Source organism: Manihot esculenta, chromosome 18 (assembly GCF_001659605.2).
Source record: "Manihot esculenta cultivar AM560-2 chromosome 18, M.esculenta_v8, whole genome shotgun sequence".
Classification (NCBI taxonomy): domain Eukaryota; kingdom Viridiplantae; phylum Streptophyta; class Magnoliopsida; order Malpighiales; family Euphorbiaceae; genus Manihot; species Manihot esculenta.
In genome coordinates this window covers 6,728,090-6,755,370 of record NC_035178.2, presented here as the reverse complement: position 1 = coordinate 6,755,370, position 27,281 = coordinate 6,728,090, and the positions used below count along the sequence as shown (strand labels likewise).

At 41.0% G+C, this 27,281-nt stretch overlaps 1 protein-coding gene and 1 long non-coding RNA gene across 8 annotated transcripts; one reads left to right on the top strand and one right to left on the bottom strand.

Annotated features, from left to right (window-relative positions):
• Window positions 1-59: 59 nt before the first annotated feature.
• LOC110606148 lies at window positions 60-13,458 on the top strand. 7 transcript variants are annotated; one of them, XR_006349362.1, is made up of 5 exons: window positions 116-772; window positions 868-1,015; window positions 11,822-11,898; window positions 11,995-12,067; window positions 13,249-13,458. It is a non-coding gene; the product is annotated as an uncharacterized LOC110606148 (long non-coding RNA). The 7 variants fall into 7 exon arrangements; XR_006349367.1 differs by having other exon boundaries at window positions 13,233-13,458; XR_006349365.1 differs by having other exon boundaries at window positions 13,209-13,458.
• An 11,797-nt stretch (window positions 13,459-25,255) lies between these two features.
• On the bottom strand, window positions 25,256-25,999 carry LOC110606147. The gene has a single exon (XM_043953076.1). It carries the CDS (start codon window positions 25,997-25,999, stop codon window positions 25,256-25,258), a length of 744 nt encoding a protein of 247 aa, XP_043809011.1.
• Between the last annotated feature and the right edge of the window lie 1,282 nt (window positions 26,000-27,281).

Below are 27,281 nucleotides of genomic sequence, written 5' to 3'. Positions count from 1 at the left end.
TTTATGGTTCTATGACAAAAAAAAAAAAAAAATCTATGGTTCAGCAGTCTCAACCGAACGATGCATATGATGGGTCCCATCGTTAAAATCTACGGCTGCCAGACCGCCTGTGAGGAAAAAATAGTGAAGCATTGCTGTGCCAATAACTCACATCGTTCCTCCCGGCTCCCAGTAAAGATAAAAATTTCCCTCGCAAAAGAAAAAGGAGAGTGAGGAGAACTTCTCCGGCTTATGGCACTCATGAGTCGCCTCCAGCGGTGTACGTCTCTGTCGTTTCGCTCTCTCTAATCAAGCTCATATCTGGAAACAACAAAAGGCTCTTCGCTCTTCCGATCAGTAGCTGCCCTGGATAGCGGCGGCGGCGGCTCGACATGTACGCTTGCATTATCTGGAAAATCATCTGCAAAGAAGGAACTCGCTCAATCTCTGACGAAAAACATTGCTATTAAAATCCCTGATAATACCGAAGTTTCCATACTCTTGGAATCGGAGATCGCTAAACTGGACAAAGAAGATCCTTTCAATGTAGAGCTGTTCTTCAATTCTCTTTCCACTAGTGGATTCGATAGGTTCCTCTTTTGGTCTCTGCGACTAACTTCGACTCACGATGTCGTTTTGCAGTCAGCATTGAGCATCACCAAATTGAAATCTTTCCTTTACTTGTATTATGTGCGTATTAGAATGATATTGTTATGTCTTGGCTTTCGGCAGAATTAATGTGAGCTTCCCATTGGCACAGCTTGTGTTGCTGATTTTCAATATAAAGGACGAGGTTGGAAGTTATATATCTTTTTTTTTTGCTTGTGAATTGGCGGCTTTTACATGCTTTTGCAGTTCGTAATGGTTTGCTGGCTGATGATTGCCTAGGTCTGTCAAAGCATGTGTGGGAATCTCCATTAGGTTGAGTGTTGTTTTGTTTACTGCTCAAATGGAGGACGGGCGAGTTGTGCCTTTGTTGCAGCACGTGGTGTCTCTTGCTGTTACAGAGGCAACAAAGGATCTTTGTCACAGAAAAGTAAGTTGTTTCCAATAATGAATTTATTTGAATTGGGACCTTTTGTGCTGATTTTAGTGTCTCTTTAATGATATTTGTGCAAGTAGGGAAATTGCATTTTGTCAAGTTGTCTTGGAGTATGTGGACCTAGAGATAGAAGTACAGAAATGAATGAACTCGTTAGAATGGTGTATGAATGAAAGGCAAAGAGTTAAAGAGTGATGCAGAAATGGACTATTCCATAGTATTTTAATCCATAATTAAGGTGCTAAAAGCTATGTGAAAGTTTTGTAATCTTTAGTAACTTAGCCTCTTAGCCTCCAATCAGAATTTCATAGGAATATACCTCATTAATGTTTCAGGGTATATTTAAGACATCAATTGGGACCAAGCCGAAGGCTCTATCAAGGGTTGTTTCAGATTATCTTACTGCCTGGGAACATTATTATAGTCCATTTTTTTGCTTTTGGTAACTTGAGCATTGATGCTTTGCAGCGTAATTCCTTCAGCCAACTAATGAACTTTTAGGACATCCATATGCTTATTTTTGGCAATATTATCTATTTCAGGCCTTACAATTTCTTGATGTTAAAAGAAAATGGCCAAACGATCTTTACTTAAATGACCTTAAAGTTGATGGCGTACTATGCACTTCAACATATAAATCAAAGAAGTTCATTGTTAGTGCTGGTAAATAGATCATCTTCTGTGTCATTCTGAGTATCCATGCTCCTATATACCTAGCTGGCAGTAACCAGTTAATTATTCTTTTCACAAGAGGCCATTTCTAAAATGCTTGATCAACATAATGTATTATTTCTTCTCTTGCTGCTATAGGTTTGAGTGTCAGTAATTAGAAACCAAGAACATGCTTGAATGCAATAAAAGAGAATTATTCAGTGCTGCTTACCAATTAAGAAGAGAAGATACCATTGCAGTTTTTTTAACAAATTTGAAAATCTCTGTGATCTTTCTATAAATCAAGGTGAATGTATGTTTCTAAATTGTTGCAGCATCCAATTCTATCATTGATTTGCCATTTCCAATTATCAGTTATCTTGTGGAACCATCATTGATTCACTTGACTGTGCATTCTGATGCTCTTTTGATTTCAGGCATGCACAAACTATTACGTACTTGTGGCAATTAAAGAATTTACTTAAAGCAGCATATTGTGCCTAAATGTAGTTGTTGGATTTTCAGTGGTAACTTTGTCTTTTACAAAGTAAATCTTACTTTGTCAATAACCATAAGATAAATTGTTAAAGTCCAACCCGATGGTGAAATACCCAAAGCATAAATAGACTTAACATCAAAGTAATTATAGAAGACACAATTGTTTTATAGCAATCTGAAGAAAGAAGAATAGAATGCTGAGCAGAAAGTATTTGAGAAAAGGGAGATTTATAATTTAGTCCCTGAGTATTGCCATTATTAACAAGTCAGTCCCTGTATTTTTAAAAACCTATTAAAACGTCCTTATATTTTCTTTCTGTTAACGAAATAGTCTTTCCGTCATTTTTTCCGTTAAAATTAGATAAAGGAGGAGAGAGAAAATTTTTAAAATCCAATTTTACCCTCAAATAAAACCTCTTATTTAGTCCTTGGATATTGCCATTATTAACAAGTTAGTCCCTACATTTTCAGAAATCTATTAAAACGTCCTTATCTTTTCTCACATCTATTAAAATGTCCTTATTGTTTCTTTCCGTCAACAAAATAGTCCCTCCTCCTCCTCCTCCTCCTCCTCCTCCTCCAAAAAGAAGAAGAAGATGATGATGATGAAGGAGAAGGAGAAGAAGAAGATGATGATGAAGAAGAAGAAGAAGAAGGAGGAGGAGAAGGAGAAGGAGAAGGAGAAGGAGAAGGAGAAGAGGAAGAAGAAGAAGGAGGAGGAGGAGAAGGAGAAGAAGAAGAAGAAAAAGAAGAAAAAGAAGAAGAAGAAGAAGAAGAAGGAGAAGGAGAAGGAGAAGGAGAAGGAGAAGGAGAAGAGGAAGAAGAAGAAGGAGGAGGAGGAGGAGAAGGAGAAGAAAAAGAAGAAAAAGAAGAAAAAAAAGAAGAAGAAGAAGAAGAAGGAGGAGGAGAAGGAGAAGAAGAAGAAGAAGAAGAAAAAGAAGAAAAAAAAGAAGAAGAAGAAGAAGAAGGAGAAGAAGAAGAAGAAGGAGGAGAAGAAGAAGAAGCAGAAGAAAAAGAAGAAGAAGAAGAAAAAGCAGAAGCAGAAGAAGCAAGAAGAAGAAAAGGAAGGAGAAGGAGGAGGAGGATGAGGAAGAGGAGGAAAAGAAAAGAGGGTAATTTGGTCTTTTACTATATTTTTAACGGCAAAAATAGACAGAAGGACTATTTCGTTAACGGAGAGAAAAGATGACGTTTTAATAGGTTTCTAAAAATATAGGGACTGACTTGTTAATAATGGCAATACTCAGGGACTAAATTGTAAATCTCCCTTGAGAAAACTAATATAATTCTTAATAATTGTTTAACCTAATTGATACAACCATGTCTGTTTGGTGGGCATAACAGCTTTACACTTAAAAATGAAAAAATATATATGCAATAATGGGAAAGAACTATATTGTAACGACCCGGAAACCGGACCGCCACCGGCGCTAGGATCCAGATCGGCTTAAGGCCGCCGGGACCCGTAGCAAGCCAAACATACATACTATTACCTGGTAAAATCCCATGCATGATCAAAACTCTAACATAAAACCTGAAATCTGAACATCTGTTGAACCCAAACCTGACCTGTGCATGTATCCTGACATGAAACATACATCATAAAATCATAAAACCTTCACTGGAGTCCTCATCATATACTCCAATGGGGTAACATTACATGCCTCAAGTTTGGTTCTCAACTCAACATATAATATAAACATAACCATGCATTAACGGGGATTAACCAATCTATAGGGCCAAGCACACTCTAATCCATAAACATTAACTCTCCAATCAGTTACATACATTATCTCAATTTACTTTACATCAACTTATATTACATGTCCACTGCTAAAACTACTAAACTGATACATAAACATACACTATTACATAAAACACACGTCTCTTAATCTTTACCCTGCTGACTTCTGAGCTCTGACTTAAACCTGCAACACTGGGGTTAGGGGAGAGGGGTGAGCTAAAAAGCCCAGTGAGTAGAAACAGAGAAAACAGTTCATTAATTACATGCTTTCATGAAATGCGTCATAACACAGAGAAATCACATAATCTTGTCCGTCTTGGGGGCTTATGCAATATGTATTCCCCACGGACCCTGGTTTCTGAGAGTCTGACTTTTTGCATGCATCTTTCCTCTCAGAGGATGGACATGACATCAAAAATCCCTCTGTCGGTGCCCGGCTCCCCCATAGGAGCTCACAAAGGCCTGTAACATACATGACATGGTGTCTGGTCCACAGAGAGCTCACATGGACTTTCCTACATGTACTTGTCCGGCTCTCAAAGGACTAAGACAAGACTCGTGACAGATATGGGCTATTGAAGTCGCCTCGGTCCACCCTACCTCAGCATCAACATGAAATAATGCAATGCAACATATTCGTGAACTAGTGCAATCAACCTACTATACATAATCATGATGCATGAACATGCTTTAGGCATTAGATTTTGTGCATAAAAGATTAAGTTTAGTTCTACTCACCTCCTGGCAGACGCTGACTGACTCTGCAACTGCTAACCCTGATGGCCTCCTCGGTCTCTCGGGTCCGATCCTACACAGGTGGACTCGAATGAGGTGCCAAACACATTCTAACAACTCATAAACATACCCCCTAAAACCCCTCTAAACATCACTTAAACATGCATGGAAAACACCCAAGAAACGGCTGGACAGGGCACTTTCGGCGGCACCTTCGGCGGCCGAAAGTCCCTTCCAGAGACGAAACTCGGGTAGGTTCGGCGGCAGGTTCGGCGGCCGAAACCCTAGGACAGAAACGAAAGTCCCTCCTTCGGGGGCACATTCGGCAGCCTAAAGACTGCCTCCCATGCAGGTTCGGCGGCCGAAACTCCTTTCGGCGGCCGAACCTGGTCCCCTCTGGACGACAGGTCCGATTCTGCCAAGCCAAAAACCAAACTCACATATACCCAAATCCTCTCATACTCTCTCCCAATCATGCATACTCACTCCCACAAGCATAAAGGAGCATAAACTAACATAAACTCCTCAACACAAACATCACATAACATACATTGGGTATAAAACCCACATAAACCTAAACATACATATCTACCCATACTCAACCATCAAAAACTTCATAGAACTTACTTAAAACTTCATGAAAACACTAGGGAAGCAAGGATCTACACTTACCTCTTGAAGATCGAGGGTGGTGTGACCCCTAACTCGGAGGAGTGGAAAATCCAAGCTCCAAAAGCTCCAAGCTTCCAAAACTCCTTTTAAGCTTTAAATCTTCAAACACAAGGGTAGAAATCATGAAAAACTTGAGAGATGGGTAGAGAAAACACGAAAACGACCAAAGGAAGGCATAAACTCACCTGAGCTCGAGGATGGGGAGAAAACTCACCCATTTCCGATCTGAGGGCTCTTTATAGGTGGCCTGGTCGAAGACCTTCGGCAGCCTAACGTGCCCCCTAAACTCATGCATGTTCGGCGGCCGAACTTGACTTTCGGCGGCCGAACCTTAGCTCGTTCAAACAAGACTTTCGGAGGCCAAAGGCGCTCCCGAAGTCTTCCCATGTTCGGCGGCCGAACTTCACTTTCGGCGGCCGAACCTGGCAAACGCCTCCTTGGTCTTTTCCTTTTCAAACTCAATTCATTTTCATTTAAAACCATGAAATCATGTGAAAAACATTTTAGAAAACACATTTTACCCCTTCTAGAGAGATCCAACACCCTAGATTCCGCCGGAGGGCAGGAATTCCGATGCCGGATTCTAGCCGGGTATTACATTCTTCCCCCCTTACAAAAACATTCGTCCCCGAATGTTAAAACAAACAAACAGGCATCTGAAACATAGCATCAATCATACATAAACAAGCAAGCAATCAAGCAAGCAAAACCTAAAAACTTCTCTTCTAAAAGAGAGACACAGGCACTGCTGGAGTAAGAACTCCCGACCTTTCAAACATATTATAGCAATACCTCACCTTCTCCTGAACTCCACAAGCTTCTGCTGCGCTACTCTGATCCTTTCTCTTCTCTTCTCTTCTTTACTAACTGGCTTCTTCTCACTACTAACCCAAAACTAACTCTAACTCTCACAGGTAGTACCCGAATTTCAGATCTATCTTGGAAAAACAAACAGCTCCTACTAGTTGTCCCAATAGATCATCCATCTTGCATGGGAATACCTGCCCTTGGTAGTGACCTTGTTTAACCGCTTACAGTCGTTACAAAGTCTCAAGGATTCATCCTTCGTTTCCCACAACCATACTGGAACAATCCAGAGTGAGGTACTAGGTCGGACAAAACCCCTTGTCTACCAAGTCTCGCCTCTACTCTACTGCTACCTCTCTCTATGCAGGCGCCATCCTATAGGGAAGGGTAGAAATGGTTCTGCGTCCAGACACCACTCCTATACCAAACTCTAACTCCCTGACAGATGGTAATCCTGACAACTCGCCTGGGAATACATCCACGAATTCTCTCTCTAATGACTGGCACTGAGGCTGGTTCCCCGACCTGACTGCTAAACTCTCAAACAAGAGCCAGAACCCTCTGACAATTCCTCCTACGTACCCTACGAACCTTACAGGCTGACATCAAACCTCTAGGCATCCCTACTGTGTCCCCTCAGAAGAAACTCTTTGACCCATCCTGTCCTCTGAACCTGACTACCTTGTCTCTGCAGACCAGGGTAGCACCACAAGTAGAAACCCAATCCATTCCGAGAGTGACGTCTGAACATTCAAGTCCAAGACCTCAAAATCGGGTGGATGGATTCTATCCTCAGTTGACACCTGAACTGAACCGGCAGGCTGACTCTGCCTCAGATGGATCACACTTGGGTCCACTGACCCTGAGAGAACACTCTAGCCCAGAAGCTATCAACTCAACCTCTCGACGGCTCCTAGAGTAACTAAAGAAAGAGAAAAACACTAGGGTTCACAAAACATACACATCAGAACATTCAAAAGTGAGCGTACCTGACACCACCATGTTCGATGTGTCTGCCTCTTGCTGAGCTTGGGTGAAGATCCGAGCTGACGCTGACGGACCTTCTCCACGGGAACCTGAGGAATGAGGGACTGAACCTCTTCCTCTGCCTCGACCACTAACCTGAAACATGGCTGAAGCTGCTGGCTGAGCTGTTCTACCTGGAGCTGCTGGCTGGGACGGAGCCAACCTGGGCGCAGTGGGACACTCACGTGCTATGTGCCCCTCCTGTCCGCACCTGAAACAAGCTGTAGTCCCATAACGGCAGACTCCCTTGTGCGGCCTTCCGCACCTCAAGCATCTTGAACTGCCGGAGCCAGAGCTTGAGCCACCAAAACCCAAACTAGCCTTCAGATTCTGCCAAAACTTCTTCTGCGACTTCCTGAGACCTCTCTTCCATTTCTTACCTCTCGTGGCAGCTGTACTCAGAGTGGAGGGATCAATCCCTCCTGAACCCGAGATCCTGGAATCCTGAGTCTGAGCATCCTCCTGAGAATCTCCCATACCTTCTTCAGGTACTCTGATTCCCAAACTGACATCCCTTCTCTGCACATCCATCTCTACTTCCCTCATACTAGCTGACATCCTCCTTAGAGCCATTCCTTCTCTGTTTGCATCAAAAGACCTTCCAGGGTCCCTTGATGTTCCCCATCTGCTGACGCCCCACGACTGCGCTCTTGGCAGAGTAGGGGGAAAGGTGTCCAAACCTTCCCTCTCAGATGGAACTCCAGTCGATTCCACAGATCGACGAGCACCTCGCATTCTGGCTCCTCTGAAGAACAACACACAAGCATGCAAACAACATCAGCATCATACGGTCCATGTGGAAACACATGAACCTACATCATACATACATAGCATACATAACATGTCATACATCATAGCATTTATGCACATGCATGAAATCATGGCATATCACATCATCAAAGCAAGACAGGACTCGACATCCTATCCTAGTGGACATGCTCTTACTTTTAATCTTTCTTAATGTGCTTGCCCTACTATGACCTCTAAGCCAACCTCTTTCCGATGTGCAACACACCGTACTCTCGAGGCCCAAAGCTCTGATACCAACTGTAATGACCCGGAAACCGGACCGCCACCGGCGCTAGGATCCAGATCGGCTTAAGGCCGCCGGGACCCGTAGCAAGCCAAACATACATACTATTACCTGGTAAAATCCCATGCATGATCAAAACTCTAACATAAAACCTGAAATCTGAACATCTGTTGAACCCAAACCTGACCTGTGCATGTATCCTGACATGAAACATACATCATAAAATCATAAAACCTCCACTGGAGTCCTCATCATATACTCCAATGGGGTAACATTACATGCCTCAAGTTTGGTTCTCAACTCAACATATAATATAAACATAACCATGCATTAACGGGGATTAACCAATCTATAGGGCCAAGCACACTCTAATCCATAAACATTAACTCTCCAATCAGTTACATACATTATCTCAATTTACATTACATCAACTTATATTACATGTCCACTGCTAAAACTACTAAACTGATACATAAACATACACTATTACATAAAACACACGTCTCTTAATCTTTACCCTGCTGACTTCTGAGCTCTGACTTAAACCTGCAGCACTGGGGTTAGGGGAGAGGGGTGAGCTAAAAAGCCCAGTGAGTAGAAACAGAGAAAACAGTTCATTAATTACATGCTTTCATGAAATGCGTCATAACACAGAGAAATCACATAATCTTGTCCGTCTTGGGGGCTTATGCAATATGTATTCCCCACGGACCCTGGTTTCTGAGAGTCTGACTTTTTGCATGCATCTTTCCTCTCAGAGGATGGACATGACATCAAAAATCCCTCTGTCGGTGCCCGGCTCCCCCATAGGAGCTCACAAAGGCCTGTAACATACATGACATGGTGTCTGGTCCACAGAGAGCTCACATGGACTTTCCTACATGTACTTGTCCGGCTCTCAAAGGACTAAGACAAGACTCGTGACAGATATGGGCTATTGAAGTCGCCTCGGTCCACCCTACCTCAGCATCAACATGAAATAATGCAATGCAACATATTCGTGAACTAGTGCAATCAACCTACTATACATAATCATGATGCATGAACATGCTTTAGGCATTAGATTTTGTGCATAAAAGATTAAGTTTAGTTCTACTCACCTCCTGGCAGACGCTGACTGACTCTGCAACTGCTAACCCTGATGGCCTCCTCGGTCTCTCGGGTCCGATCCTACACAGGTGGACTCGAATGAGGTGCCAAACACATTCTAACAACTCATAAACATACCCCCTAAAACCCCTCTAAACATCACTTAAACATGCATGGAAAACACCCAAGAAACGGCTGGACAGGGCACTTTCGGCGGCACCTTTGGCGGCCGAAAGTCCCTTCCAGAGACGAAACTCGGGTAGGTTCGGCGGCAGGTTCGGCGGCCGAAACCCTAGGATAGAAACGAAAGTCCCTCCTTCGGGGGCACATTCGGCAGCCTAAAGACTGCCTCCCATGCAGGTTCGGCGGCCGAAACTCCTTTCGGCGGCCGAACCTGGTCCCCTCTGGACGACAGGTCCGATTCTGCCAAGCCAAAAACCAAACTCACATATACCCAAATCCTCTCATACTCTCTCCCAATCATGCATACTCACTCCCACAAGCATAAAGGAGCATAAACTAACATAAACTCCTCAACACAAACATCACATAACATACATTGGGTATAAAACCCACATAAACCTAAACATACATATCTACCCATACTCAACCATCAAAAACTTCATAGAACTTACTTAAAACTTCATGAAAACACTAGGGAAGCAAGGATCTACACTTACCTCTTGAAGATCGAGGGTGGTGTGACCCCTAACTCGGAGGAGTGGAGAATCCAAGCTCCAAAAGCTCCAAGCTTCCAAAACTCCTTTTAAGCTTTAAATCTTCAAACACAAGGGTAGAAATAATGAAAAACTTGAGAGATGGGTAGAGAAAACACGAAAACGACCAAAGGAAGGCATAAACTCACCTGAGCTCGAGGATGGGGAGAAAACTCACCCATTTCCGATCTGAGGGCTCTTTATAGGTGGCCTGGTCGAAGACCTTCGGCAGCCTAACGTGCCCCCTAAACTCATGCATGTTCGGCGGCCGAACTTGACTTTCGGCGGCCGAACCTTAGCTCGTTCAAACAAGACTTTCGGAGGCCAAAGGCGCTCCCGAAGTCTTCCCATGTTCGGCGGCCGAACTTCACTTTCGGCGGCCGAACCTGGCAAACGCCTCCTTGGTCTTTTCCTTTTCAAACTCAATTCATTTTCATTTAAAACCATGAAATCATGTGAAAAACATTTTAGAAAACACATTTTACCCCTTCTAGAGAGATCCAACACCCTAGATTCCGCCGGAGGGCAGGAATTCCGATGCCGGATTCTAGCCGGGTATTACATATATGCACAGAATGTGTGGACATCTGGTCATTAAGGGCTGATGGTCTATCCTTAAAATCAGCCCCCTAAAAGTCAGATATCAATTCCTAGAAAATATCCTGATTTATTCCCAGGATTTCCAGATCCATTTATGGAATCTAACAAACACATAATACTGCATGAAACGAAGAGAATAAGGTAGTCGCAAATAAAATTTAAAAGTTGTAGGAATTCCATTGTCAGAAATTAAGGAAAAACTAGCCTGAATTTGTCTGTTCCTTTAATCAAGCTATTGTAGGGATTGAACTTCTCTGCAGAAGCTTGATTACTTTTTCTTCATGATAACGCTTTTTTGCCTCAAAGTAAGTCTTAATCCCAATTAGTTGGGCCAGCCATATAATCATTTGAAACCATTTTTTTATCAATATCCAATAATTATAATCATCTTTTTCAAGCATTGTGTGTGTGTGTGTGGATATGTGCATTTAGTGGAAGAGAGTCAGCGAACGAGAAAAAAACAGGGATCAAGTAGTATACAATGTGGTCACTATCCAGGTATAGCCAATTGAAAGAGTTCCTAGATCTGTTGCTACTGTGCAAATTTGAATACTATGTCATGCACAACTCGACTAAGCTATCAATAACTAGTTGAGATCGGTATATTAATCATTTCCTTCATTTATCTTGTTATCAAGCTGAAAATGCGTACTCTTAAATAATTTGTCCGTACACTTTGTTCCAATGTAGACCGGAGATGAAGGATTTTTTTAGTTTGTATTAGAAACTGGGGATTTCATGCTTATCTTTTAGTCTTTGTTTCAAGTAAATTTTATGGGTATTAGTTACTCATAGGCACATTTTTCTTAGGCTTTTAAGCTTGGAGGAGAACTTGCTAGCTCTGCCATATCTACTTGTGCAACCATCTGTAGCTGCCTTGTTTTTAGAAATGTTAACATGCAGAAGGACTTCGTAGTTTTCTGCCAAAACTAACAAAACTGTGGAAGATATTTCAAATTCTGTTAGGATTCCAATTATGTTGCTATAACCTTTTTTTCTTTTCTTATGAACACTGGTTATAAACCTTTGCCCATCTTTTTATGCATGGAAATCCTTAGCGAAATAGGAATATTCAGTAGCCATGTTTTTAATTTGGGAAAAAAGATTTAGCATGAATGGTCTATTGATATTTAGCATTAGTTCAGATGCCATTACATTTCACAAGGGTACTGGTGCATAGACTTGAAATACTGCATTCAGTTTTATTTATTTCACTCATTTATTTGCAGGACTTCACATATTCAGGATATTTATTAGCTATTGGTGATTTCAATCAAGTATGCAAGCTTCATCCTGATGGAAATAGGTAGAGTTATTTTCTCATTGAAGAATGCATTTGATATAATTGCTGCCAAAGTAATTCTAGCCCTTTCCTTTCTTAGAGGCTCAGAAAATGTAACAGGTACATAGTTTGGAAAATTTTATTTGAGCACAACTGATGCCTATTCTACATGGCAAGAAAAAGAAATTAAATGGTGAGTATCAATTCTTAAAGTACAACATGCAAGATATACAATGGGGCTATGGCTGGATTCCATTACTTTTTTGCATCTATAAGGTGCTTAATAAGATGATCCTGTGGAACTGAAAAATGGAGTTTGGTAGTTGGAAAAAATACTTTTCCTGTGGAAGTTGTCTTCAGCTTTTTTAGCGGTTCCATGTGGAACTTCTCAAAGGCCTGTATTGCTCAGAAAATAGCACCACAAAAGTGGTAGCTCTCATGCATCTTATTTATGTTAATTGTCTTCAAAAAGGGAACTCCATTGGTGGCATGACTGAGGTTGAATATCTGGTATTCTTTTTGCTTTGAGTAATTCCCTTGTCCTTGTATTTTTATCAATTGCCATGAAAGAGTACCATACAAGATCTCTACAAACTCTTGTTATACTTGAAAATTTTATTGTTTGCTTTCTCGTTATTGATGAGCACTTGAGTTATTTTATTTGCCTTCATCTTTGTATCAGTGGTAGGGGTAGGGATTCTAAATTTTCTGTCTCTAGTTGTATGTCTTCAAAATCTGCATTTTTAGGATGTGTGCTTCTTAATGGTGAATACTTCAAAGTTTGTTGTCTAGCTAAGGTTATCAAGTTTGGTTTTGCTACATCTGATGTTTGTGGCATATGGACATAGATTGGTGTTTGTGCATGTGCTGGTATCCAGTGTCCAGTTTAAAATTTCTCTAATAAGATTTGGTTCTTTCCTATCTTTACAATCATTTAAAGTAATTAACAAAGAATATCCTGCCACATGCAGAAAAAACATGTACTGATCTCTTCTCTCCTTTTAAGATCTGTATTGGGCCTTTATGCATCAATGAGTAAAACAATTTCATTCATCCTAAATATTTCAAGCCGACAAGCCCTGCGGCCCTGCCACATGGTGAACAACATTATTAAATCAAGTTAGTTTAAGGTCATTAACAACTTCCTCAAAGCTTTCTGAAATTTTTCTGGTTATCAACTAAACAACTAGAAAAACATGCTTCCACATGTTCGTGTCCTTCCATTTTCTTAATAAAAATGACACGCTTATCACTTAGCATTGTTCCATACGATTATAATTGAGGTACTGGTTCTAAGAATCCTATATTGATTGGTGTCTTACTGGATGTAATAGGTCTTGTGTCTCATGTGACTACAGTGTTGACATTTTCTAGGACTGGTCAGAAGGAAACTTGAATGGAGAAGATGCCTTCGGCACTTTCAACTGGGAGCAACATGAACTGTCATGTTGGGACGTGCACAACAGAAGTTTTATGAATATCTTTTTTGGTCTTTTGTTCTACCACTTGTTTAGTTTAATTAAATTATTTGTGTTATGTTTACAAATCCATTTTTATAACACACACAAATTCTGTCTTTTTTTATCTTTTTTTTTCTAATCTGAAATCTTTCTTTGGTTTCTATTTTTTTAAGAAGAAAAATCTTTCTTTAATTAATTAGGTCAGATTTAGTAAACAATGACATCGGTACAGCGTTTTTGTACTGTTGCAACCGGAAATCCTGTATTTTTTTGGTTTTTCAGTCACATGATATTTTTTTAATATTTTTTTTTTGTCGAAGGTCACATGAATCACTTTTGAGGAAACTGAGTCAAGATATATCAATTAATCAATCATTTGTAGGATATTTGGTCTCTTTTGTGTGACAGCTATGAAATGATACAGAATATTAGCAGCTATATAATTGATTTGGGTGCAATGTCTATGTCATAAGACATGGTTTGAAGGGGCCATTGTTGAAAGATATTCTTGCTTTAATTGGTATAGCTGGCTTCATTGACCCTATTATGACCCAGGTGTCAAAAGAACATTGTTCGAGGGTTTGTCATTGTTACATTACCTTTACTACTGTTGATTAGCTGAAACGTGCAGGGTAGAGATTCTTTTCCCAAGGCCGATATGATCACAAAGGATATCTTGACTCTATGGAGCAATCCAAATTACTGGTATGTTCTTTCTATCTTCTTTGATTGTGGGGCTATTCTCTCTCTCTTTCGAGAAAAAATATGCATTCTTTCTCTGCATATATATATGTGTACCGTGACTATGTTTTACGTTTGGAAGGAAAAGGAAAGAAAAGAAAAGAAAAAGAACCCAACCCCACCCCAATCCTCATAAGCACTAGCTCACTTTGATATTATAGTATTGAATTGTTCGATAACCACTCCAAAGCCAAAGGTCCAACTTGCCAACCTTCATAATTTGGAATTATATGTTGAGGTTCATTCTTCCTCAAAAGGCTGCAGTGCAGCTACAGAGGGAAGAAAATAAAAAGTGCTTATGTTCTATTTATTTGTCATTTCATTAAAGCTTGTAGGTTCCATTTCCAAGCTTAGGGCCCCCCAAGTAAGTATGCCAAACACGTCAACTTGCAGCTTTTTTCTATCGTAGGCCTGTCCTGCATGAACCCTGTCTATTTCCCCACACTTTAGGGTTAACATGCTGCTTCATATTCCCCTTATTTAGAAAATTATGAATTTTCATAAGAATTTAATTCGGTTTTTTTTTCTTATCAATTTTTTTATTTAGAATAAAAAAAAATTTTAATAAATTATTTAAAAAATAAAATCATATATAATTTTATAAAAAATTCACTTGAATTTTTCTGGCAAATGAATTATTGCAAATTGAATCTTTATTATTTCTCTCGTTTCTAGTATTAGAATGGTATATAAAAATGTGTATATATTGTGTTTAGTCGTGATGGTGAGACAAGTAAATCATGGATTATATTCAACTGCACGATGTCCTTTTTAACCCTTTACTCTGCCCAACTTGATTAAGTAAATAATGATGTTGATATTGTCGCTTTTCCCAGAATTACAGGTTAGGTTTAATTCGTTTAAATTCAAACTCTACTTCATCCACAAACTCAATAAAAGCTCAATCTTGTTTATATATCCATATATCCATATTCCCACTTGCTTCATGGTGCACTTGAAATATTCTAGTTCAACTCAATTTGGTAGCTCAAATTCATAATTCATGTATAATTTATTCAGTATATAAAATAAATAATTATTCGACTTAAAATCACAAGCCACTCAACAAACAAAACAAAACCATTATATAAATAATAGGTTCATTGTGTAATTTCTCTCCGGCACTTGTTGGTGAAGGAGTCTTTTGAATCTCAATGTTTCTCGTGAATCTTGACCTCCATCTAGAGGAATGCAGAAAAAAACTGCAGCAGAAGAGTGGGCAATGGGGGTAATAAGTAAAAGAAAAGATGAAATAGCAAAGGATTTTGAGTTCCAAGCCTTAAAAATTTTAAACTGTGAAGGCAATAGTATACCACTGGCAAGTGCCGGTGTTCCCTCGCTGTGGATCTTACTCTTCCACTGGAAAGGTCGGAGTTCAAGCATTGATAATTACAGATAAACCGATAAAATTTATATATTATTGTTTGGAAATGTGAGTTAATAGAGGATAAAAGTAAGAGCAAGCGATTTTACCTTCATTTATCCCTTAGATATCATTGTTTTACACTCTACTTTAAGAGAGATGATTTAATATAGCTATTGTATGGTACCTACCTAGGATCACCATGATAAGTAGTTACAATACAACGAATCATCGTAAAATTTCTCCTATTCTGGATAGAATAGTTGCCCCATCAATTCCTATTGGCTTGGCTTTATAGACTTTATACTCTTTCAAACATATTTGAAGCATTACCCACACCCAATTAGCATTTTGATTAAATTTTTCCGCAGTTTATTATTTATTTTTTAATTTGTTAATTTACAAGTACTTAACTTTATCATTGCTGTCTCTCGATTGATTTTTTGAACTCATTAACCCTTTGGTTCTATGTGTTTTGTTTAATTTCAAAAAAAAAAAAAAACAAAAAAGTTAATTAAATCTACTCATTTTAGTTTAATTTCTTTCACCTCTTTTTTTTTTATTTTAGATAAATGGATTTACACTTATTAGACGCTTATATAAATGTTTGTCAGATTCGTGCATAATTGAATTTAAAATAAAACGCATTTTGGTTAATGGGTAATGAGGTAGAAAATCTCAGAGGAGAAAAGTGGAGGGCTTAATTAAATTTTTTTCTTACTAAAATTGCATAATTACGTACTATTGTTCAAATAAGCAAATAATCTATCTCAATCCATCAGTTCATGGTGTTTGAATCCTTATACTATAAGGAATTGGAGTCATACCCTACTAATAGTGTAAGCTCAATCTTGCATAGATCAAGGAGCTCAATAGGTAAAATGTTTTTTTTTTTTTTTGAATCAAGGTAAAATGTACTTATTACCTATAAATGCTGCCATTTTTAAGGTCAAAAGAGATTATGTGGATTGAATAAGTGTTGTACCCTAATTAAGATCACCACATGGACTCCAAAATGATTCTCCACATATTATGCTTCTATCCTTTTGTGTAGTAGCGGAAACAAAGACTTAATATAAAGAAATGGGAAAAGGATATATATATATGATTAAAAAAGCCGAGGATTTCACATTGACAGAGTGTGAAAAGAAGAGCATATATAAATACAATAAATTGAAAGAAGAAAGGAATAATAAAATCAGTCAAAGACACACTTTGCATAATCACATGGCCAGCAGGCATGGTGGACCAATGTGTGTGTGTGAGATGTGAAGAGAGTGAGAGAATCAACAACAAAAATGAAGAGGTTAATATTTTGGGATAAGCAAAAACAGAAAATAAAGATGTCATTAGGTTAAAAGGAATAGAAACTAAGCAAATTCTCCATGCACAAAGGTCAAGTAGTTTCTGAAACTACATTTTACCCCTGAAGATCATTGTTCAGTTGGATATCTACTTTCCTCTAGTTGATCAATCTCTACTTTGTGGTTGAAATCAATTTATTGAATATTGAACTAAAATTATAACTTATTAAATATTTAATTTTATAAAAATTACTAATTACACTTTAAATTTTGTTAATTGTACTCTAAATTTTTATAAATTTATAAAATTTGATGATAATAGTTTATATTTTATGTAGAGTAATTTGCAAACTTTAGAGTACGGGGAGCAATAGGTAAGAATATTCTCTTTTTTTATGAGTAATTAATGGTTAATTTGTGTTTAACTATTACTATTTTTATAAGTTCAAACACATGTTATATTACTACTTATATCACACAATAATGGTTGTTTAAGGGTTATACACTTAAATCAAAAAACTAATTAATAATTTTAATTTTAGAAAAATTCCCTTTAAATAATAATATTTTTTCATATATTAATATTAAATGGCTTAAAAGATAGTAAGGAGATATATGAAAAATAATAATTAATATTATCTTAAAATTTTTAAAATAATAAATAATTTAAGATTAAAAAATTTCTAAAATAACCGTTATCATGAAATGAAGGTAGTATATTTAAATTTAAATATTTAATTGATTAATTTCAAATATTACATCATTGTTATTCTTGCTTTTACTTTTAACATTCCACCATATCAATAGATGATTTTACTGCATGCTTCTGGGCTAGTGGGGATCCATTGTTTCCTGCTATATTCAAGCTATGAGCATTGGGTGAAGAAGAAAAAATAAAACCTATTCATGACCCTGTAAGTAAAACCTATTCATGACCCTGTAAGTTTGTTTTTTTTAAATAAAATAATGAATAATGGGTAATGAATGTCAAGGTGGGCAAACCACTCTGAAGAAAATAATATAAAAAGACAAAAAGGAAGGGCAGCTTCTTTCTCTCCCTCTCCATATCTTTGGATTTGCGTGCTCACAGTCGCGCGCATGCAATTATGCTCAAGATTACGTTGCTGATGCTTAGGAATAATTGGGATTTTATGGAGTTTTGAGACTTAGTCAAAAAGAGAATGCCTCTCTTCTCTTTCTTTTGCATTTTTTATGTTAACTTTGTATCTTATGATTGCTCTTTAAGATTGGGGTTTCACCGTCATGATTGGATTTATAATTTTATATTTAAATTTCATTTCATTTAATTTTAATTAATTTATTATAGATGGGTTTTGTTTGAATCCAACTAAAATCGTTGGATTCAAATCTTCTTTTTTTTTTTTTTAGTATTTTACATTAATCAAAACTATATATGAATTAAAATTAGAAAAAAAAAAACAAGACGACGTAATTCAATCCAAATTCTCTTAAATTTCGATTTAAAATTAATCTGAAGGATCCATAGTTCAGCAAACTCTCTCAATTAAAAAAAGTCAATAAAACATTAAATTATATTACAAGCAATAGAAAAGGTTTTTTCTCTTTATAATTTTCTATTTTCCATATTATTATTTTTTGTTATTTTATATTATAATATTATTGTTATATGATTTGTATTGTTTATAAATGGTGGTCGGTGATTTTGCTCATCTCACTTGTCCAGTCTAATTTGATTCAGCAGTAAAGACGTATCACTCATCATTTAAATTTAAATTTTAATATTTTTATCTGTTATAAAAAAATATTAAAAAATAAAGTAATACCATAAAAAATAATATACACTTAGGATAAATATAATTATATAATTGTGAAGTATATGCTACCAGATGGAGTAACTTTTCAATTTTTCAACATTCTATATTTAATTTCTCTTAGTATAATCGATATTTGTTTAATATTCCATTTTTCATGTGGAAGCAAACGAATTCAACTTAAATTAATTATTTTATTATAAAAAAATTAGATTGCTCATTAAATTATTATATATAAGAATTTTACGTTATTTTCTAAATTTAAATTTTAGATTGATTGCATTAAATTAATTTGGTTAAATCCAAATTAATAGAATTAAAATTTTATTTTATTTTATTTTTTATATTACATTTTTTATTTAAAGTAGAAAAATTTTATTTTTAATTTATAATATTAAATTTAATCAGATTTAACTTATTTTAAAATTTAATTTAATAGCAAATGTGTTTATAAATATGAGATTTAATATACCATTATACATAAAATTATATTGAAATTTGAAATATTTATAAGAGAAATAAAATTAATGTAAAAATATGATAAAAATATAATATTATGTTTGATAATCTAAGATCCAGTAAAATAGGGTTTACAAGGGTTCTGTAAACCTAGCAAAAAAAGTCCCTTGAGAAGAGAATGTTTCTTCCTTTTATCTGTTTCCATTGTCTGTCAGTGACGTGTAACGGCTTGACTTCCATTGGGTCACCTGTCTCTACCATACTGATACGATCGTACGAGAATATCAGATTTCTGTCCCATACGTAATAGCCCCTGATTTTCTCCAGGTGCGCATGCAGATGGTCCCATAAGGCGAATGGGCTGAACTCCTTCCTGGTTCCGAGCCAGGCCGGAAGATAAGGTTAAAACTGAGCTCAGAGAGGATCTACTCGATGGGCCGCGAGGGCTGGACCGGCCTAGTTGAGAAATTCAGATGAAGCCCAGTCGTGAGGCTGAGCGGTCTGGACCCAATTTGCGTGAGTGACTAGGGGACCTCTAAGTAATGGGCTATTGTCATGGGCCTGACCCCAGACCGGGGTGAGGAAATCCAGCGGTCATCAATTGCCCCTTTACTTTCTCGTCAGTTATTGTCCGACTGATGAGGGGGTAAACCTCGAGAGTAATAATGACCGCGCCGCCCCAAGATAAAACTGCTCCAAACAAGTTTTCGGCTCTTCATTGTTTCAAATTTCATTTTCTGTCAGTTTCCTCAGAACATTCGCTCTTCTCTGCTCTACTGCTCTCTTTGCTTTCCTTTGCTCATCCGCCCCAATCGTTTTTCAGGTACGCCTCTCCTTTTACCATGGATAGTTCTAGCCTCCCCGATGTTGTCAACCTAGAGTCTAGCATCACTCCATCCAACATTAGGAGTTTCATCTCCAAGAAATATCTGGATACCCCTCTTTTTCACATCCGAGCCCCTTACCAGAATGAGAGGATCGTTCTCCCTGTTCCTTCTCCTCCCGGCTTAATCGACCCTCAAAGAGACGTCAGTCTAGTCTTCTTTATCAAGCAGATGGAGTATGGTTTGTCTTTCCTCTTTTCTTCGGTCCTCCGGTATTTCGAGATCACCTCTCGAATGCTAACCCCTAACTCCGTTCTTTTTATGTCTTGCTTTGAATCTGTGTGTTTGAGCTGGGGGTTTACACCCACAATTCACCTGTTCGTCAGTTTCTTCAGGCTGGTCAAAGCGAGCCAGAAATTTTACTACTTTGCCCCTCGCGGAGGGTTATCTATTTTTACGGGCTATAAGGACTCCATCAAGGGCTGGGTAGAGGGGTTTCTGGTGGTAGAATTGAAGAAGCAGACGGGGTTGGCTTGGGAGCTCGATCTCCCCTGGGAGGATGTCTCTCTGGGTTGCAACGACCTGCCGCAGCTGAGCCTCATCGACCAGGTCGGATTTCTTCGACTGACTTCTGTGAAGAAGAAGTATGACGTCGAAAAATGCTTGTTCGCGTCCAATCTTCGGGATATTAAGGACGCGGGTATCCTATCCTATTTGCCTGCTTTAGTTTTCGCTTTCGTGATCTTTGCTGAAAACTGTTCTGACTTGCTCTGATTTTTAATTTTGCAGCCTCTGAGGTGAAGATGGATCAGATCAAGCCTCCCAAGAATCTCATACTGTCCCGGGAGAGCATGGACGCTGCCCTGGATGCCCTCTTGGCTGGGCAATCCGTGAGGGAGGCTACTCAAAGGGTGGCAGAGGTTATTTCTTCCAAGTCGGTTACCCGACCTCCTCCCCCTCCGGTCTCCTCACAAGCTCCTAAGCCAAGCTCCCGACGTAGTAAATCGTCTCAACTCTCCCGCCGCAACAGATCGAGCTAGACTCATCAATCCTCTCAAGCAGCCCCGCCTCGACGTGCCTCTAACGAGGGGACAGAAGAAGCTCCCAGGATCATTTCTGATCTGGCCGAGGACACTAGGCCGCCGAGGTCGGATCCTGCCCTTCCTTCTGAGGAAGCTCCAGAAGTGAGGTTTGAGGTGAGGCCGGAGGTCTCCGTTATTGAAGAGAGGGCTCCGAAAGGATAGGTGGAGGTCGTCCTTGTGGACGAGGATGATCAAGAAGTTGCTGCTGAGGGCCCTCCTGTCATTGAGAGGGCTGAGTCTGAGCCTGCGGATGAAGTTCTCCCTCAGGGGAAGTCGTTGGTTGACTCGGAGGTCATGGCTAAGGGGGCTGGGAGCAAGCGTCCTTCTCTCTCCGACGCTACTGTCCCAGTTCCAAAGAGACCTCAGGCCTCCGGACATGTTGCCCCAGCTCTGCCTCCGCTCGAGAAGAAGAAGACCTCGATGGTGCTGCTGCTCTCTGCCCCTGATAATGATATTCTTAACGCAGAGGAAATCACCCATCAATCACCCCCGAGCGTGGTCGCGAAGATAATTCGAGAGCGGATGTTTGGTGGAGTTGCGGAGGCTTCAGATCCTTGCCTGCTGGCTCTTTCTGGCCTTTTGGCCAGCTCTACTCGAGAACAGGTGGCCTTCCGGGCTCAATCCAAAGATCGGCTTGGGGACACTGCCCGGGAGCTGCTCTTGATGGTATTCCGCCCTCATTTCTTCTCTGTTTTAATTGATTTCTACCCATGTTCTCTTTCTGATTATATTTGTTCTTCTCTTTGGCCAGACAATAGGCATTTTTATGGAGATGGATGCCCGGGATCATGCTCTCAGAGACTCGGTGGACCGTCGTATTGGGGAGGCGCGTCTCGAAGAGAACTTGTCGGCAACTAGCGATGCCTGGAGCAACCTAGCCGCGGCCCATGAGCATGCCAAGTCCCTGGAAGCGGAGTTGTCTCACACCCGGAGGGTTCTCAAAGAATCTGACGAGAGGGCAGCTGCAACTGAGGTCTGCTGTGAAGAAGTCTTGAAGCAGCTGTCCTCCATGGTAGAGGCCCTTCGTGAAAAGGACGAGGCTGTTCGCCAGAGAGACGAGGTCCAGCGTCAATACGAGGCCCTAAAGGCTGATTTCGATGGAGCTCAGGCTCATCTTGCCAAGGTGAAAATTCAAATGGAGGGAGCCTTAGCTCGGGTTGAGGTTCTCGAGCAGGAGTTGAGTAAGAGTTCTGACCGTATCAGAGATCTAGCCTCAGCGGCAGAGGAGTCTGAACTTCACAATCAAGCGCTCCGTCATGAGGTCAAGACTTTGGAGCACAGATGCTCGGCCCTGCTCGAGGATGCTAGACTCGTTGAAGACAGGATCCAACTCGAGTGTGAGAGGCGCCTGATGGAGTATAAGGAGTCCCCCGAGCTGAAAAAAGAGATCGAGCAGGCCTGTGAAGCTCGCCTTCAGGATTATAAGAGTTCTTCTGAATTTAAAGCCAAGGTAGCTGAGGCCTGTGAGAAGCGACTTGCGGAGTTCCAAGGCTCTGATGAAATGAAAACTGCCATATGGAATAAGAGCTTCCGCATGTTTGTCTTCGGATACAACCGGGGCTTAAGGACAGCCAGATATACTCCCTCCGCCCCGTTAGCTAAACTCCGAGCCGTGGAGGTAGACTCTGATGGCAAGGAGGTGCTTTACAGGGAGGACGACAGGCCCTTGCCCAAGGGGGCCTCTCGCACCTCAGTCGGGTCTTTTGGGGCAGAACCCGAGCTAGAAGATGAAGATGCTGGGCCTCAAGGGCAGGAGATCGTGCCTTTTGTGGGCAATGGGGGGTCTGACCAGGAGGGCGCTGGGCCTCCCATGAACAGCAATGTAGATAATGTAAATGTAGATACAGGTAGTGTAGATGATAATGCCCCTAGGCGTGTAAGTCCCTTAAGGACAGTTTTCCCTCCATCTCGTGTAGATAATTAGAATAGGTTGTAATGTATTTTTCTTTTAATGAAATTTCATTTTCATTTATTTTACTTGCTTTTTCAGCTTCACTGGGCTACTTATTCTGTTAGACAATCTGTCTTGTCAGGAATGAAATACTTAAACTATATGCTTCGTAATTTTTCCACTATACTGTTTTTTCCTTTTTGCCTTCAAGCCCATCAGAACTAAAATTCTATCAATTGACTGAACTTTTGACTTATGAATTTATCTATTTCACTAAGGTATTCTTATCTGTACGTTCTTTCCGAGCTGGGCTAGCCTTACCCGTGAACTCAGTTTTTAATAATGGGCTGAACTTTCAACTTATGAGTTTTTATGATTCCTGCAAGGACATCCTCATTTTTCTCTTATTACTTTATTACTATGGTCTCGGGCACATAGTCTTTGCAGAGTAATAATAAGTCAGATCATGTACCTTTTAAGGTGATGAGCAAGGCTGGCCTTTTGTTTTAGTTCTGTTCTGATAGGAATTGAGGCTCGGGCCTTTAGCTCATGCCACTGAATTTCCTCTCGGATCATAGGAGGCTTGTTGCCTTCAGTTTGCCTTTGAGCTTTTTGAGCTCAGTTCTCTCTTGCCTGGTTGTCCGAGTTTGTGCTTCCAAGTCGGCACTTTTGGCCTCTTGTTATCTTTGTCTTCTGATGATTCAGTTCTCGGATATGTCTCGGATGGGTTCTTTGTTGCTTAGATCTTCCTCTAGGTTAGCCGAGCTGGTTTAGTGCCATCAATCAATCTTTGGAGTCGGTGTCTCACTAGCCTGTAATCCGAGTTCGGATTTAGACTTTTTATATCTGCTTTGGTACATTCTTGAGATCGGCATGGCGCTTTGCCTCCTTTGGTTGTCGTGTGAGATCTGAGTCCCTTTCTCTTAGGACCTGAGCTCCTTTGGGAGGTCGGGATCTAGCTTTGCTTCGGGAGATCTCGGGGACCTCACCGGCCGTTTTTTCTCCGGGAGATCTTGAGGATCTTCACCGGCCGTTTTGTGCCAGGAGATCTTGGGGATCCCGATCTTCTACCTCCCTGAGGACCTATGTCTCAGTTCGGTTATGCCATGAGATATTGGGAATCCTGGACTTGTTGCTTCGGGAGATCTTGGGGATCCCGGTCTTCTACCTCCCTGAGGTCTCTATGTCTCAGTTTGATTATGCCAGGAGATCTTGGGGATTCTGGGCTTCTACCTCCCTGAGGTCTCTATGTCTCAGTTCGGTTATACCAGGAGATCTTGGGGATCCTGGGCTTTTACCTCCCTGAGTTCTCTATGTCTCAGTTCGGTTATGCCAGGAGATCTTGGGGATCCTGGACTTCTACCTCCTTGAGGTCTCTATGTCTCAGTTCGGTTATGCTAGGAGATCTTGGGGATCCTGGACTTGTTACTCCGGGAGATCTTGGGGATTCCGGTCTTCTACTTCCCTGAGGTCTCTATGTCTCAGTTCGGTTATGCCAGGAGATCTTAGGGATCCTGGACTTGTTGCTCGGGGAGATCTTGAGGATCCCGGTCTTCTACCTCCATGAGGTCTCTATGTCTCAGTTTGGTTATGCCAGGAGATCTTGGGGATCCTGGACTTGTTGTTCCGGGAGATCTTGGGGATCCCGGTCTTCTACCTCCCTGAGGTCTCTATGTCTCAGTTCGGTTATGCCAGGAGATCTTGGGGATCCTGGACTTGTTGCTCCGGGAGATCTTGGGGATCCCAGTATTCTACCTCCCCGAGGTCTTGGGTATTTATACCTGTTTCATTTTTTTTTCTTTGTTTCTTTCATGAAAGCAATGTGAGTAGAGACAAATAATGAATTGGGACGATAATCAACGTCTGTTTTATTATCATGCTTTAAAGTACAATAGGTCTTTTACATTTGATGATACCTCAGGGGAAGTACCTTTTCAAGTGCTGGATATTCCAGGCATGGGGCTCAGGGTTTCCCTGCATATCTTCAATTCGATATGGTCGGCGCCAACTTGCCTACTGTCGCTCTTTTTCCTGTAGCTTCTAGGTTTCTCAGGGCCAGATCTCCCACCTTCAGACTTCTTTCCCTGAGCGTCCTCCAGAGAGAAAATGATAGCCACCTGAGAGTGTTCGACGACCTGCATGACTTTGGCATTGCTACTTTTCCCATCTCGGTTCCTCTTTTTCCCCCTTCAGCTCATCCGACCTCCTGTGCCTCCAACAATCATGTTGATGGTCCCACTGGACCCATCATTCATCGGTCCGGCTCCCGTTCTCCTCGGCGCTTGGGCTGCTAGGTTAGGCTGAGGCCTCTGTCCCTCTGGTTTTTTCACAAAGTTCTTGAGGTGTCCTCTCTTTATCAGCCTCTCGATCTCAGCAATCAACTAAAAGCAGTTATTGGTATCATGGCCGTGTGTGCAGTGATACTGACAGTATTTGTCAGGATTTCGTTGATCTGCTTCAGTCCTCATAGGTCTAGGCCATTGTAAGAACTCCTTGTCTTGGACGGCCATGAGCACTTCGGCTCTAAAGGCGTTGAGCGGGGTCGGCTTCTCTGGAACCCACGGAAGGAGTGGATTCTTCTCTGAGACCCGAGGAGGAAGGGGTCTTTGGTCCCTTCTCTCCCATGGTTGTCTGTAGGGTTCAGGTTTCTTGTCGTGCTTCTTCTCGTGTCTCTCTGGCCTCCTTCCTCCGGGGCTTTCCCCTTATCTGTCGCTCCCCTGGCAAATCTGCTTGTTTCCAAGGCATCATCCTGCCTTATGTACTTCTCTGCTCTTTTCATTAGCTCGGCCAGCGAGTTAGGAGGCTTCCTGCTCAACGAGCCAAAGAATTCGGGTGAGGTCGTCCCTTTCTGCATGGCTTTGACTGCTCTGCCCTCATCCAGCTCAGGGATCTGTAAGGCCTCCGTATTGAAGCGGGCCACGTATTCCCTAAGCGATTCATCCCTTCTCTGCCTGACTGTCTCCAGATAGCTTGTCTTCCTATCTTCCGGCACTCCGGCGATGAACCGGCTGATGAAGCGAATGGCCAGATCTCCAAAGCTTCTGATACTTCCGGCCTCAAGACTATTAAACCACGTCCGTGCTGGCCCCGAGAGCGTCGTTGGGAACACTTTGCACATCAAAGCATTTGATAAAGTCTGCAGTTCCATGAAAGTTTTGTAGTTCAGGACGTGCTCCCGGGGATTCCCGATTCCGTCATATACGGCCATAAGCGGCATCATAAATTTTTTAAGAACGATCTCCTGTTGCACCCACGTCGAGAAGGGTGAAGAGGTGGGCAAGAGAGTTTAATTCTGATCCTTCATTCCCAACTCGGCCAAGAGCTGCTCTTTCATCTTTTGCAACTTTTGGTCTACACTCTCCTCCTCTTGCCTGGATTTCTTCTCCCGGCGGTACTCCTCTTCCTCCGCTTCGCTTCTCGTCCACTTAGTTGTTCCGGCAGAGTAACTGTCGGTCCCATCATTCTCAATCATCTCCCTCATCCTCCTTCCATGGGCCCTAACTTCCGGTTCTTCCTCTTCTCTGGCTTTTTGCCCCTTTTCCCCGGTTTCTCGGCTGACGGTTTGGGGATGGTTGAAGGTAGATTGAGGTTCATTGGTCTGGGGTTCTTCTACCACTGGCAACACATTTATTGGGGTACTAAGGCCCCGTTGTTGCATCACCTGTCCCAGCCAGTGGGCGGTGTTTTGTAACTGAAGGGCGATGGTTTGGAGGTCCTGGTTGGACAAGGCAGCGGCGGACACATTCCCTGCCAGGCTTGGCGAGGGGTTGAAAGGGATGGGTAGTTGATTGTCTGGGGTTGTGGGACTAGAAAAAGAGAACTGTTGTCCCTCCTGAGCGGAGCTCAGGTCATTAGGAGTGTTAATGGTGTTGCTTTCATTGTGGTTAGCCATCGTGGATCTCAGTGCGTATTGTAAGAGTAGAACTCCGGCGATGAAAAGATCTCCTTCGTTCCCCACAGACGGCACCACTTAATGATCTGAGATCCAGTAAAATAGGGTTTACAAGGGTTCTGTAAACCTAGCCAAAAAAAGTCCCTTGAGAAGAGAATGTTTCTTCCTTTTATTTGTTTTCATTGTCTGTCAGTGACGTGTAATGGCCTGGCTTCCATTAGGCCACTTGTCTCTGCCATACTGATACAATCGTACGAGGATATCAGATTTCTGCTCCATACGTAACAGCCCCTGATTTTTCCCAGGTGCGCATGCAGATGGTCCCATAAGGCGAATGGGTTGAACTCCTTTCTGGTTCCGAACCAGGCCGGAAGATAAGTTAATGGGCCATGAGGGCTGGACCGGCCTGGTTGAGAAATTCAGATGAAGCCTGGTCGCAAGGCTGAGCGGTCTGGACCCAGTTTGCGTGAGTGACTTGGGGACCTCTAAGTAATGAGCTATTGTCATGGGACCGGCCCCAGACCGAGGTGAGGAAATCCAGCGGTCATCAATGTTAAATTTATATTAGCGGAAGTCTACAATTTTTATAAGTTACACA